Here is a 15,173-nt window from a genome sequence, read left to right on the forward strand (position 1 = left end):
AACACCTGCACCTTGTTAGCTGGTTTCAATGTGTTAAAGTTGTAAGCACTGAGAATAGTTCCTGTAACTTAAAATGCACTCAATAAGTTGGCTCTTTCCCATTTCCTTTGAGTTAGAGTAATATATGAAAATATCAAAGTCACTTAACCGTTCTCTTAGAATATTCTCCATGTGGGAATTCTCTGAGCAGGGGGACCAGAGACCTGACCCATCTGCCACTAATATGGTCATGGACAGTGTCAACAATAAGGCACTTTACGGATCTAAACCTTCTCACCCACCCCCACTACATGGGAGGGAACCTGAGAGGGGGCCAGGGAAGTGAGTGAACACCCTTTCCCTCCTTCCAGGGTTTGATAAGGCAAGGGCGGGTTCCGCAGGGCAGAGGGCAGTGGCAGTTTTGCCAAAAAGGGATGTTAGGAGGGCAGACATTCATTCCAAGGCTTGTACATTCAGGTTAAAGATAATAAGGCATTATGGGGCAGTAAAAAGGAAAAGGAATGAAGTATTGATACCCACTAAAATATGGGCGAAACTTGAAAACATGGTGCTTAGTGGGGGAAAAAAAAAGTCACCAAAAAATACATTTACTGTGTGATTGCTTTTATAGAAAATGTCTGGCAACAGGCAAATCTCATCCTGAGCTATATTTCCAGCCTCCTCTTCTCCTTCCTCCAACTCAAGCAGCATTTGCTGGATCCTCAACAAATGACCCACTGTTCCCTGAAAACTCCACGTGCTTTCAGATCCCTATCCCTTTGCACATGCTGGTCTCCCCACAGAGAAGGCTCTCCTTCTTCTTTATTATCTTCAAATGCAGATCTAGTCTTGTAGGCCCAGCTTGACTGTCAACACCCAGCGAACAGTCTTGACGCCCACTGATGGGCACCTCACCACCATGAAAATGTCAACCGAGATTTGAAATAGCATAGAGTATCAGAGCTGGAACCAAACCTGGAGGTTACCATGTCTGACATCAGTCCCTTTACAGAACAGAGGAGGAAACTGAGGCCCCGAGGGGATGCACGGCTGGTCTGAGTCCTGAAGCTCACCGGAGACAGTACCGGGTTATCATCGCTCCTGATACAGTGCTCTTTGCCTTACACTCCAGCCCTCTTGCAATTTTTTGACTAGGCAAATATTTATCAACAACTTTTATGTACCTGTGATTGATTGTATCAACTCATACTTTAAAAACCCTTACGTGTAACTCCCCATTATTATTGTGAAACAGAATCTATAGGCCTCTTTATGGTCAACAAAGGCTTACCATTCCAGCTTCACTCCTTGCTGCCCCAACCAAATTCAACCACGCAGCCATTCTGAACTGGTGGATGTAATATCACGTAGTCAAAAGTGCAAGGACTTCGAGTCAGAGACCTGGGTTGTGACCAGGTCCCTGCCACATACTTAGCTGTACGACCTTGGGAAATTTAATTCATCTTTCAGAGCCTCAGTTTTGTCACGTGTGAAATGGGGATGACCGTATCTGTCTTTCAAGATCCTTGTCAGAATTACCTGATTGTTTAAAAGCATGGAGGCTGGGGAGCAGGGAATGGAATGAGGGAGCAAGTGAGGAGGGGAAGGACTGGAGGAGGGAGGGAGAGAGTCAGGGAGGGGATGATGGAGGGCTTGAGAGAGGATGAGAGAGAGAGAAGAAGCGAGCTAGCAAGCATGGGCAGAAGTGGAAAAAAATTAATTAAAAATAAATAAAAGCACTTATGCTTCATTAATGGTGAAGTTTATCGTTTTAGATGATGACGACTTTCCTCAGGAAGTGTCCCTGCCCTCCCAACATCCTGGAAGGTGCTCCTCTATCAACCACTCCTGTACTTACCTCAAACCATGTCAATTCCTGTTAATTCTTTGTCTCTGCTCTTGAGCTGGGAGCTCCTTGAGAGCAGGATCCTTTTGTCTTGTTCAGCTTGGTATCTCCAGCACATAATACATTGTTAGCACCCAGGAAATGTTTGTTGGTTGAAAGGAAAAGGAAGGAGAGGAAAAGCAAGAGGCAAGGTGCTGTAATGGACACAAGCATGGCAAAGCCGAAGTCTCTGCCCCCAGGTGGAAAGCCTCTGACTCTCTAAGAATCGGGTAGGACACATTTACTGGGGGAGGGGTGCTTACATTTTTTAAAATTTTAATGTTTTCCTTATTGTGAAATACATCATACACACGGCACTGCAAAAGCAGTGTGTATGGTTTGAAGAATTATAAAACGAACACCGTGTAATCACGACGCGGGCCCAGAAGTCGGAGGGAATGGCAGCTCCCTGGGTCTCCCCAGGTCACCTCTTCCTTCCTCTCTCCAAGAAGTGGCCACTTTCCTGATGTTTATGATAATCATCTTCTTGCTTCTCTTTATGATTTACCACTCATGTATGGATCCCCAACCGACACAATTTAGCGTTGCTTGTTCTTGAATTTTACGTAACTTGAATCATACTGTATGCATATTCTTCCGAGACTCGCTTCCTTCTCTCACTGCAACGTTGAGAGATTAGCTCCTGTTGCTGATTGTAGCTGTAGGGTTTCTTCCATCACTATACTGTTCCATCATGTGACTATGCCACCATTTATTTATCCATCTATTGCTGATGGACTTTTGCAGTTTTTCCAGTTTGGGGCTATTACAAACATCACTTCTATAAACATTGTTGTATCTATTTTCTGGGATATTTAAATGTGGTGGGGTCTTTTTTAGCGGTGACGGGGGGTGGTGGGTTTGAGAATTTATTTTACCTTCAGGATCTGTGAAGTCCCTAGCATTGTGAAATCGAAACTACTTTGCACAAAGAAGGTAGACAAGAGCGGAAGAAATCAGTGTTTTTCAGAGTGTGGTCCAAGATGACCCACAGCAAAATCATCTGGAGAATGTGTTAAATATGTGGATTAGATGGCCCAGCCCAACCCTAGCAAATGAGAACGTGTGGAGATAAAGCCTGAAAAAGTTGCATTTTAGCAGGCTCGCTGCCCACCTCTCTCACGAGTCTTAGGTGGGTCACCAGGCCTCCTCTTCCTGCTGTCCGAGGTGTGGTGGGACACTCCTCAGTGGCTGGGACAATGTTAGGAAATTTTGAGAGAGGAAGGGTACGTAGTAGTGCCTTCATGCCCAGGAATCAGCTCCCTCCCTGCTTCCTCTGGGACAGCCCCTCGCGGTGGTGTACCAACAACGTCCAAGGGGACCAGTTGCGGTCCCAGCTCTCCGCTTTCTTCTCTGCAGTCCCACCCCATGCCCTATTCCTGTCCTCCAAATGCTCGGCAGCACTCAGAAGTCTTAACTCGTCTTTCCATGAGCCTCAACGATACTTTACCTCAACAAGGCACCTAGTTTTTGTTGTTTTAAATAGATTTTGAGTTTTAAATCACAGCAAAACTGAACATAAAGTACAGAATTCTCATATACCCTTGTCCGCAAACACAACACAACCTCCCCCACGATCAACATCCCACACAAGCGTAGTATGTCACAATCGATGAACCTACATCAACACATCATTCTCACCGAAAGTCCAGGTTAATGTACATTAGGGTTCACTCTTGGTGTTCGCACTCAATGGATTTTGACAAATATGTGATGACCTGTATACAACATTAAGTTTCACTATCATAAAAATCCTCTTTATTCCACCCATTCTTTCCTCTCTCCCCACAACTCAGTCTTTTTACTGTCTCCCTAGTTTTGCCTTTTTCATAATGTCATATGGTTATTTAGCCTTCTCAGATTGACTTTTTTCACTTAGTAATATGAATTTAAGTTCCCCAAGTCTTTTCATGGCTTGGTAACTCGTTTGAGTGCTAAATAATATTCCACTGTCTGGATACCACAGTTTATCCACTCACCTAATGAAATCTTAGTTGCTTCCAAGTTTTGGCAATTATGAATAAAGCTCCTATAAACGTGCATGTGCAAGTTTCTGTGTGGACATAAATTTTCAGCTCCTTTGGGTAAATAGCAACATGCACAATTCCTGGATGATACAGTTAAGAATGTTTAATTTTGTAAGAAATTGCCAGTGTCTTCCAAAGTGGCTGTACCATTTTGCATTCCTCAGTGAAGAATGAGCATTCCCGTTGAGCCACACTTTCACCAGCATCCGGTGGGTTTTTTTGGATTTTGGCCAAATAGGTGTGTAGTGGTATCTCACTGATGTTTTAATTTAGACAAACCTGGTTTTTAAACAACTACTCACTTTTCCTCTGTGGTTTTGGGGTCTCTTATTTTAAAATTTTGCACAAGTTATGAGCAGGTAATTCATTTTTTCTTGTTAGAAACAGTCTTATCTACAAATATTTCTTAAGGCTAACTTTCTGGGGGCGCCTGGGTGGCTCAGTCAGTTAAGCATCCAACTCTTGATTTTGGCTCAGGTCATGATCTCAGGGTCGTGGGTGCAGAGTCGGTTTCAGATTCTCTCTCCCTCTCCCTGGCCTCTCCCTATGCTCTTGTGCTCTAAATAAGATCTTAAAAAAAAAAGACTAACTTTCTCTTTTTTTTCCCTTTTAAATGTAGGTAAATGCAGAGGGGACGCCAGAGGAAGTTTTTCTTCAACTCTGCACAGCTATTGACTCTATTTTCTGAAGGCAAAAAAGCATGTGCATTAAGGAGAGTGGAGACAGAAAAAAATATTGAAAGGTTCATCCCTTAACACAGTATGTTTCAAGTTAAACCTTTAGTGCTCCCCGCCGCCGCCCCAATCCTAACATTGCTGTTTGCTGCCCAACTCGACCTTCCTGAGAGGTGTCTGGAAATCATGCATGATGTATTTCGTAGGCTCCACCTCTTCTCCCTCACCCCACAGCTGTCCGCCCCCTGGCACGCACACTGCTCTGCGGTCCCGGCCGTGCCCCCGAGCTGCTGGTGTGTAAGCAGCAGTGAGTGCTGGCGTGCGCCAGTGGTGCCCCCAGGACTCGCAGCAGTCTGTCTGGTTTCCCTCTGCCAAGTGGGGGATTGGCGCCCCTAACCCCGCAGCACATTTCCCTTCCTCATCCCGACACTGACATGCTGTTGCCTGATGAAGGGCCTTCATCTGAGGGGCAGGCCTAGGCATCTCCTCAAGTCTCATCCACTAGCAGTAGCTCAGAGCCAGAGACTGGGCTGACAACTCCAATTGCTGATAAGAAATGTGATTAAATTTGATAAGAGATAATACAGTGTGAAATTGTATAGCTTTCCCGAGACAGTAAAACCCAGACTAGTCACCAATAACATGTGTCCGTTCATTTTTTGGAAACTGGCTACTTGGACTGCTGTCATAATGGCTAAGAAAACAAACTGGATAAATTGTCTAACCTGATCGCTTTTATACCTGGTGGTGCATTTCAACAATGATAAATTAATACCAATGATCAAACATAACTTTAAAGCACGAGGTGATTTGTTACTGCATTCACTGGACTAATGTCAGCTTACAGTTTTGATTTCACATGATCACCTATTTACTTATTGTTACTGCCAAGCAAGTAAGAAATAAAGTAACAGTAACCAAACTGATGTGGGTAGGAGAGGCATGTCAGTACATGATGTTTAACAGATCCCAGAGGTACATTCGTTTCATATAGGCCTTCAACAGGGCTGTGCAAACCTTATCATATCCATATGTAAAACTGTGTTTTCCTTGCTTCAAACCAGTGAAGTTTGGGTTCTCTTTTGTGCTATCAGTTGCCAAATCAGAGCTTCTTATATATTCTACTGGAATAATTGCATCTTCCATTCAGTCACTATAAAAGACCATAGTTTCAGTTTGCATGACTTTTTTCCCCTTCAATGGTTGTGCTGATAAGGATCCAATTCTGGGACAGAACTGTATTTTTAAAGTCATTTTTTTTCTTTTGAAATGGATATGTACAAATAAAATAAATGGAACACAACAAAACTCTTTTTCTATTTATTTGTAACTCACATCATTCTGGAAAGCACTTGAAGCCTTATTCCAAACAGAATTAGAAGCAAAGACAGTAATAGTTGAAATTTAGGATATGCTCATATGGTTTTAATTTTGGCCATAGATCAGTTTTGAGCTATTACAGAGAGAATTCTCAGTGTACTCATGATACATGGTAATTTTTGTATTTCCTTTTGCTCTAGCAGTCATTCTTAAACAGAAATGTCAGTGTTTGCTAAAGAAAAAATTAAGCTTCTTTGGTTACAATTATGCCTCTATTACAAAAAGGGGCATGTTCCTACAACTCACACAGTTGTCAAATGCTTCATTACTACCCCAGCTGTCACACTCTCTATAAGGGGGCACAAGGAGCATTTCAGCAAATGAGAGAGAGTTAGAGGATGAAAATTATCACTTATGCCAAAAACACAAAATGACTCTTTGTAGGGATTAACATTCTTTAAACACATACCACATACTGGCAAATACAGTCCATGCCTACCACAGCTCTGACAGCTTCAGGAAGGGAAATGAGATGGCAGGGCAGCAGACAGGGCCAGCCATGGCTTTTATGGCTGTAGCTGGCTGCCCACTTGAAAAAAAAAACCAACCAACCAACCAGCAGGGGTAAATGGCTTTGCCCCTGAAGAGTATCTAGAGATGCAGTAGATTGCTAAAACATGTTACTGATGTGGATGGCTTGAAATAACATCACTACTTTAAAGTCACAGGATTTTAAAGCAGGAAAGGATCTCAGAGGTGTTTGCCTAGCAAAAGACCTTGTGTGTATGGAAATAAGACATCAGAACACGATCCAAACTCCTTTACAGTGGTCCACATTCAAGGCCTCACCTGCTCTGGCCCTGTAACTTTGTATCACCCCATCAACTATACTCTCCTCTTGCTCATTTGGCTCAAGCTACCTGACCCTCTTAATGTTGCCTGAACAAGCCAAGCTCTTTGCTCCATCAGGACCCTTGTTGCTATCCTTCTGCCTCTTCCACCAGGTTATCCATAAGCTAATTCCTTCACTCCGTCCAGGTCTCTGTTCGAATTTACACTCGTCATCAAGACATTCTTTGATTATTCCATCTAAAAATGACAGACGGGTCTCCATTCTTCCATCATTTTTCTTTAACCGTTATTTTTCTTCACAGCATTTATCTCTGCTTAACTTTACATAGTATTTCATATGTACTTGTTTACTGCTATTCTGCTGCATTAGACTATAAGCTCTATAAGGGCAAAGCTTTATATCCTCAGTCCCACACATAGCAATTTTTGAGAGCTAACATTTAAATCCTCTGAACCTTCCTTACTTCCCTGTAGAGATCATAATAATAAGCACCCTCATAGAGGAGCTGTGAGGATTAAACAAGTTAATTATACCTCTATATCATTTACTAGTTCCTACTGTTCAATAAAAGGTGGTTTTTAGTCAACATTTATTGAGTGCGCCTCACAATTGGGACTGGGACCCAGAATTTCCACTCTAGTGTCCTTTCACTCTAAAAACATGGCAGAGAATCAAGATATATGGCCTAGCTGGGGATCCAGAGAGAAGTATAATCTCAGTCGCCCAAGGTTGAACCATATCCTCCAGAAGAGATAGGATGCAATTCTTCAGTCCTCTCAGAGCCCTGGAAAGATCCTCTGAGGCAGGCCCTCTAAGGGCCCCACATGGGCACTCACAGACACACTCAGACATAAGTGGTCTCTCTCTCCTACCTTCCTGGAGAAAAAATGTAACTCATGGAAACACTGATCATACTACCAATAAATATTTACTGAAAATCTACTAAGAGCTAGGCAGGCCATAGGGATACAGACAGACATGGATGGTCTCTGTCCTCATGGAGCTAAATGTGATACCACTCTCAAAAACCCATTTAATCGGCTACATGAGAAGTTTAAAAAAAAAAAAAAAGTCATGGGGGGGATCATATCAACAGAAGCGTATTTCATAAAGTTAAGAAATAAAGACACTTAATAACCTAAAAATGACAATGCCTCCATAATCTTTGTGGGGAAAAAAACTACCTGTTATTTGGAGACTTCCAGTACACCTAGAGCAACGGCTTTCAAACTCTGTTACCCATATTAAAAAAACACAGTTTACACAGCATGCCACAGTTACAACTAAAAAAGGAATTTCACAAAACAGTATTTATCCTTACCACCTGTGATATACTATTTTCTTAAAAAAAAAAAAGTTCTTCATATCTCAGTATATAGTTGTTCTGTAATGTAATTTAAACAAAAGGGGAACTGGATAAGGCATACTATCAGGTTAAGTGAGAGGCACCAAACATGCATGGAAACAAATTGTCTCAGACAGGAGACTTTGCCTAAAGCCTCATGATCACATGTTTGCTTCAAATCAGAATATGTAAATTCTATGTATGTGTGGTTTTCTAACTCACCATGGCCGACGATTTCAGTGCTTTTCCCCCATCCACAGATCTGCTTCTCTATTCTGTGCTAAGGTTTGTAACTCTAGGAGCCACACCACACCAGAAAAAAAGACTGAAAAGCAACCCCTGCGCACTTCCACCTGCAACACCTTAGTGACGCCTGACACAAAGGGAATATTCTTGCTCCAGAAATTGGGTAGTGACTCTGGAGCAATCTGTTTAGGTTAAACTTTACTAACTATATGACCCCGAGCAAGTTATTTAACCTCTCTGGCTAGATCTCCTCATATGAAAACAGGATAATCAACACACCTTTCTCCTAAGGTGGTGAGAATTAAATCTGCTATCATATGCTTGCTTGGCACATAGTAAGCACTTCATTAGTATTTGCTATTATTATTAGTGCACACCACACCAATCAAAACCTCTTCTGCCTAAACCTTAGAGCAGTGGTTTTCGGTGTCATTCAAAGTTCCTTCAGTTCTTAGCAAATAACTTGAACATATCTCAGGAAATACATCTGACCTACTAAATACCACTTAATATACAATGCTTTTAACAACTCAGTCTATGTTGTCTGTTAAAGGCCATACTTCCTTATAGGAGATGGAAGGACTACTTGCAAAAGACAGCCTTGCCCATTCTTCCAGTCCACCAATTAAAATGACAACAACACATTACTACTACTATGCCCTTTAGAGCATTTAAAAGCCAGGAGGACTATATGCTTGGAGCTGAAAATGCAAAATAAACAGATCTTTACTCAAGCAGAAAGTAATGCTCTTTGCCACTCAAAATTTTCAAAATCTCTGCCCTTGAAAAATACATTTAAGTAGATTTTATTTAGTGTATTGTTTGGATCAGAACTGTATCACACACAGCCCTCTTCCAAAGCATACTTTATACTTTATGGGACTTTTTGAATGGACCTGAATGGCTCTCCAAAACCAATTGGTATTATTTCTATAAAACACAAGTTTCCATCAAGTGCTGCAGTCTTGCTACAAATTGAAGGCAGAACTCCTGGCATATTCACTTAACATTTAATATCAGAATGCCCCCATGTTAACAATTCCCTCTTCTCCCAACTAATAATTCCAGGGTGAGAGGTTAAGTCCATTTCCTGTTCTGATGCAATATATTTTATCAGAATCATCAGTAATCTTTAATCAATATATTATTTTAAAACCCTCATATTTCTATATTTAAAATATATTACTTTTTTCAATTAAAAAAATTCAAGGTATGATTTTAGTATCTCACAACAAATACTGAAGGACTAGTAAATAATGTCCCCTTGATTTAAAATTGGAAAAAACTCTAAAACTAAAGTAAGTATTAATATTTAATCTTAGAATATTTATTCATCTCTTCCAATAGTCAATAATAATTGTCAGTGCATACAGTGATCTTCAAAAACCATCTGTTTAAACACATGAGGGGGGCTTACTTTCATCCAAAAGAATAAAATTTTTCAGCCTTAGTTTTCACATCTGGACATTAATAATAGCATTCTTCTTTAACCATGGTGTGTGTTCTTTTTGTAACCCAGTTTAATTTAGTGTCTCAGCACACACTGAGCGAAAACATAACCACCTTTCCAGAGCTTCTCACATTCAACCCATTTCCATAATACTATAGTCCTTACTCTTTTTTTAAAGGACAGAAAGGTAAAGCAGCCCCTTAAAAAGAATGTTTTTTTTGTTTTAACACTAGTAAAAAAAAACTCCAAAATCTAACCAAAAGGAACTCACAACAAGCATTCTATAATATAAACAGACAGTATCCACATAGTTTATTTCTCACAGTTCTCCTGACAAATGAACATTATTCAAGAACATACTGTATACACAGATAAGAAGAAACATACAAAATGTTTTAAATGATGCACAACAAAATCCAGCAGTATAAAAGAATGCATGTGAACTCTTGCTCACTGCGCAGACTAAATTTAATCACTTGTTTAAATAGTAATAAAAATACAATCTTTTATGGATCTTGTGCAGACTACAAAAGAGGGAAATTATTACCATATATATGATTTTTATATTAGGCAGTTTTCTTTGATGAGTTGCACTGACAACTCCAAATACAGAGGCAGAAGGCTGTGTATTTTAAAGGAATTAATGTTGTGAATTAGAGACTTTACACAGTTACTACCACTGGCACTTTTCACCATAGTTTGTACACATCACATGATCATCTTATATAACATTACATTTAAAAAATATATCTGAGTGACAACTGTATAACATTCACACACCATGAGCTGGTCAAGGAAGCAATGCCACAGCGGCCTCCTGTAGTGCTTCGCTGTTGGTAAGAAGGACAGTTCATTGTGGTTAAAAGAAATTAGACATCAATATGGTTAAGCAGCTCCGATTTACTAAAGGCCATCAGTGGCCACCAATGGGACAGTGAGTTCTTTTTAAGTGTATATCCTAGAAGCAAATACCATCATTGGTTAAAACTTTGTCTAAGAAGTCAGCTTCTGTGCCGAAAACTATTTTCACAAAACTGAAAGCTACTAAACTGTTTTAAGATAAATACTTTGTCTTCTCATTATCCTATTTATGACCAAGTTCTTTGAAACCTTTGGAATTTACTCTCTTCAATGTGTGCTCTCGTTTCCATCTCACCCATTTAAGATCACCACCTAAAAGGCTTTAGGGTGGTGGTGAGAAATTCACCAGGGAAGCCCTCTGCTCACCAGGAATGTTCAGCTGCTGAACACTGATCTAGAGCCACAACGGTGCAGAGCTGGACTTGACGAGAACACTCAGGAAGCTGTCATGCTGTGAGTGTCATTTCAGGGAAAGCAGAGAATCTTTCCAAACTGTGCACATAATTCACAATGATACCATTGCTATGTGTTGAAGAGGACTAGTATATGATGCTCTCTTCCATGTCATCTGTTTGCTGGAAAGTAGTTTGGGTCAAGGTAATTATAACTGGTGCCCTGTGACACACAGTAGTCTCTGTCTAAGAATGTCTCTGACCTATAAACAGGTTCTAACTGGTGATCTTCCTTGTGAATATCAGTTTCATGTAGGCTGCAAAGAAAAACACACACACAAATCATTACATGGCATTGGATGCATTTTTGTCTAGACATTACAAAACTTCCTCACAGCTCTACCTATTCAAATCCATTAATCTATCAAAATCTCTAATGGGAAGTTACTTGAGATGTGGTATAATTAAAAGTTCTTAACTGCCTAGAACAACAAAGTTTAATTCACTAAGTGTGGTCATTCTCTAAGTAGTTTGGAAATCAAATTCACTAGCGGCTGTGAAGCTCTTCACTTGTCAAAATGTGAGACCCGCAATGAAGAAAACACTTACCAGTCTGAACAAGAATCACAGAAATCCAATGACATTTCTGGAGGGCAATCCTGGCAGTGCCACCGAACACCCTGGATAGGTTCTATGCCACAGTTATCACACTGGAGAAGTTTCAGAGAGAAAAAGTATTAAGCTACACACACTGGGGGCGCCTGGGTGGCTCAGTCGTTAAGCGTCTGCCTTCGGCTCAGGTCACGGTCCCAGGGTCCTGGGATCGAGTCCCACTTCGGGCTCCCTGCTCTGCGGGGAGCCTGCTTCTCCCTCTCCCACTCCCCCTGCCAATCTCTCTGTGTCAAATAAATTTAAAAATCCTTAAAAAAAAGAAAGAGGGACGACTGGGTGGCTCAGATGGTTAAGCGTCTGCCTTCAGCTCAGGTCACGATCCCACGGTCCTGGGATCGAGCCCCGCATCGGGCTCCCTGCTCGGCGGGAAGCCTGCTTCTCCCTCTCCAACTCCCACTGCTTGTGTTCCCTCTCTCACTGCCTCTCTCTGTCAAATAAATAAATAAAATCTTTAAAAAAAAAAGAAAGAGGGACGCCTGGGTGGCTCAGATGGTTAAGCGTCTGCCTTCGGCTCAGGTCACGATCCCAGGGTCCTGGGATCGGCCCCGCGTCGGGCTCCCTGCTCCGTGGGAAGCCTGCTTCTCCCTCTCCCTCTGCCCTTCCCCTCCCCGCCCCGTTCATGCTCTCTCCCGTTCTCTCTCAAATAAATAAAATCTTTAAAAAAATAAACAATAAAAATCATTTGTGGACAATTAGAAAAATCTGAAAATAACTTGGTTATTATTTTCATTATATATATATTTAATTCTCTTAAATGTGTTGATAATATTGTGACTATATAAACATTTATGGTGAATATCACAATGTCTGCAGCTAATTTTCAAGGCATTCAGAAAAAAATACACATACTCACAAATAGTTATATGAAGCAAATATGGCAAAATAGGAACAATTGTTAAATCAAGAGAATGAATATACAAGTGTTCATATTGTATTATTCTTTCAACCTTTCTGGATATTCAGAAAATAAATTTAAATATAAAATTCAGGGAAAACTGAAAAGTTACATTTGAAGTCATACAATTCCATCTAAAGTAATATAATTAGGGGTGCATGGGTGGCTCAGTTGTTAAGCATCTGCCTTCGGCTCAGGTCATGATCCCAGGGTCCTGGGATCGAGCCCCGCATCGGGCTCCCTGCTCTGTGGGGAGCCTGCTTCTCCCTCTCCCACTACCCCCGCTTGTGTTCCCTCTCTTGTTGTGCCTCTCTCTGTCAAATAAATAAATAAAATCTTTAAAAAATAAATAAATAAAATAAATAAAAAATTTTGAAAAGCTACACACATTGTTCCAAAACCTTTTTTTCCTGATGGGAAACACACAATGTGCACAAAAACATCCTCTCCTCTCCCCATGCACTAGACAGCAGTGTAACACGAAAATCGTTGTAAGTCAGATACAATTTCTAGCAAACTAGCCGAAATTCCATCCGTTCAAGATGGAAGTACAGGTGGGTGAGAGGTACATTATAATAAACTAGGGATAACCTTGAATATGCTTTAATTTACTTTTTGGAATTTTTTATTTTAATTCCAGTATAGTTACATACAAGTGTTTTATTAGTTTCAGGTATACAACATAGTGATACAACAATTCTGTACATTATTCAGTGCTCATCATGAGAAGTGTACTCTTTAATTCACTTTTTAAAATTTTAAGTAATCACCTGCAAATATGGACACTTGATTAGTAATAACTGTTTACCTTAAACGGACCTCAGACCAGTGTATGACGACTGTGATTGAAAAACCACTGACTCAATACCACAGTTAAAACTATACAAATAAATTACGGAACTATTGAACAAGCTATCACTAAGTGAACCCAGGTAAACACAAATCCTCTCTACACTTTTATCTTACCGAATTACTCTCCAAAGCCTGAAGGATCCTAATAACCAATGCCCATCATAAAGAAAAGGCAGATCTAGCTTCTTCCCAATGTGGTGGCATCCTGGTAGCCCTCAGTCTCTCCTGGGTGATTTTGGAAATAAATCTTATTTCTAGTTTCTTTGATCATCAGGCCAACTAGAGTGGCTGACAGATTAGTAAACAAGCCACAGCTGGGTCTTACAGCAAAATTTTGAGAAGTGGAGCGTTTCCTCTGGAAAGGCCAGAGGTAACAACTGGGAAAATTTCTAATGGAGAAGCAGGGTTATGGAAAGACCAGGAGGAAAAATCATTTAATATAGTCTGGCTAATGGCCATACTAGAGGCTCAGAGGTATAATAATTTTAAGTTTCTGTGTATCAGTCACAGCACATATCAGTATGTTTATGTAACCACTACCAGCAACTCTATATAGTTCCTGGTCTCATTTTAGAAATGCTTCCTCCAATCTCACCAAATACAATCAATTCTAAAGCCCAAAGTGTTCTCAAACTTGTCAATCTCTCTCGATTTCCACAGCCACCAATCAAGCCTGGGACATTCTCATCTTTTGTCTGAATTACCAAAAGAGTCTCTAACCAGTCTCCCTGCCTCCAGCCTTGACTTCTTCTTATCCATTCTCCATACTAAGTCCAGAATGATCTTCTTCTCCACCACTTAATTTTTTTTTCAATTACATAAATAACATACATGAATACATTACTGTTTATAGAATTTAACAATATAGTATTCAAAAATTATCCACTCTAAGCCCCCTGCCTTCCCAAAGATTATCAATAGTAATAGTATAAATAATAGGAATGATTTTTCTATAGTGCAAATTTCATATTACTCTCTGCTTAAACTCCTTCAATGATTCCCCAACCTTTAAGGAAAGTTTAAACTCCTCAGCAAATTTCCAAGGCACCTCAATAGCCTCACTACTCTCCAGTATGTTCTCTAGTCATAGTCAACTATTTTACTAACTTAACTAAATTCCTTATGAGATGAAAACAGAATAAGGACAGAAACTGAGTCCATCTTGTTTACTACTGAATCCCTAGCACTTAAGCAAAGTGCCTGGAACATAATAAGTATTTCAAAATTTGCTGGAATGAATGGATGTACTTCTACTAGCCTAGAAGGGGAAAAGAAATTTCTCATCTATGAACAACAACAAAAAGAGAAATAGCTCTGATGGATGAAAGGATAAAGAAAATGTCACACATACACAATGGAATATTATTCAGCCATAAAACAGAAAGAAATCCTGCCATTTGTGACAACATGGATGAGAGAGTAGAGGACATTATGCTAAGTAAAAGAAACCACAGAGAAAGGAACAAGTGCTATACGATCTCACATATATATGAAAACAAAACGCCAAAACTCATAGAAGCAGAGAGTAGAATGGTGGTTGCCAGGGGCTGGGAGGTGGGAGAAATGGGGAGATGTAAGTCAAATGATAAAAATTTTCAAGAGGGGGCGGAGCAAGATGGCGGAGGAGTAGGAGACCTGGATTTCGTCTCCTCTCAGGAATTCAGCTGGATAGGGATCAAACCATTCTGAACACCTACAAACCCAACAGGAGATAGAAGAAAA

The 15,173-nt window shown here is 40.4% G+C and overlaps 2 protein-coding genes across 16 annotated transcripts in view; one reads left to right on the forward strand and one right to left on the reverse strand.

Annotated features, from left to right (window-relative positions):
- The window catches only part of AK5 (adenylate kinase 5), a 226,057-nt gene extending 220,184 nt beyond the window's left edge, over positions 1-5,873 (forward strand). For both annotated transcript variants that reach the window (XM_081817032.1, XM_081817033.1), the window contains exon 14: positions 4,511-5,873. In XM_081817032.1, coding sequence (XP_081673158.1) covers positions 4,511-4,579 — 69 coding nt within the window. In that variant the 3' untranslated portion in view covers positions 4,580-5,873. The remainder of the gene's footprint in view (positions 1-4,510) is intronic.
- Positions 5,872-15,173, reverse strand: part of ZZZ3 (zinc finger ZZ-type containing 3) — a 101,887-nt gene continuing 92,585 nt past the window's right edge. For all 14 annotated transcript variants that reach the window (XM_031027210.2, XM_031027217.2, XM_031027216.2 and 11 more), the window contains 2 exons: positions 11,642-11,742; positions 5,872-11,349 (listed from right to left, as the gene is read on the reverse strand). In XM_031027210.2, coding sequence (XP_030883070.2) covers positions 11,205-11,349; positions 11,642-11,742 — 246 coding nt within the window. In that variant the 3' untranslated portion in view covers positions 5,872-11,204. The remainder of the gene's footprint in view (positions 11,350-11,641; positions 11,743-15,173) is intronic.

The sequence above is a fragment of the Leptonychotes weddellii genome, chromosome 4 (genome assembly GCF_054177405.1).
Source record: "Leptonychotes weddellii isolate Sample4059 chromosome 4, ASM5417740v2, whole genome shotgun sequence".
Classification (NCBI taxonomy): domain Eukaryota; kingdom Metazoa; phylum Chordata; class Mammalia; order Carnivora; family Phocidae; genus Leptonychotes; species Leptonychotes weddellii.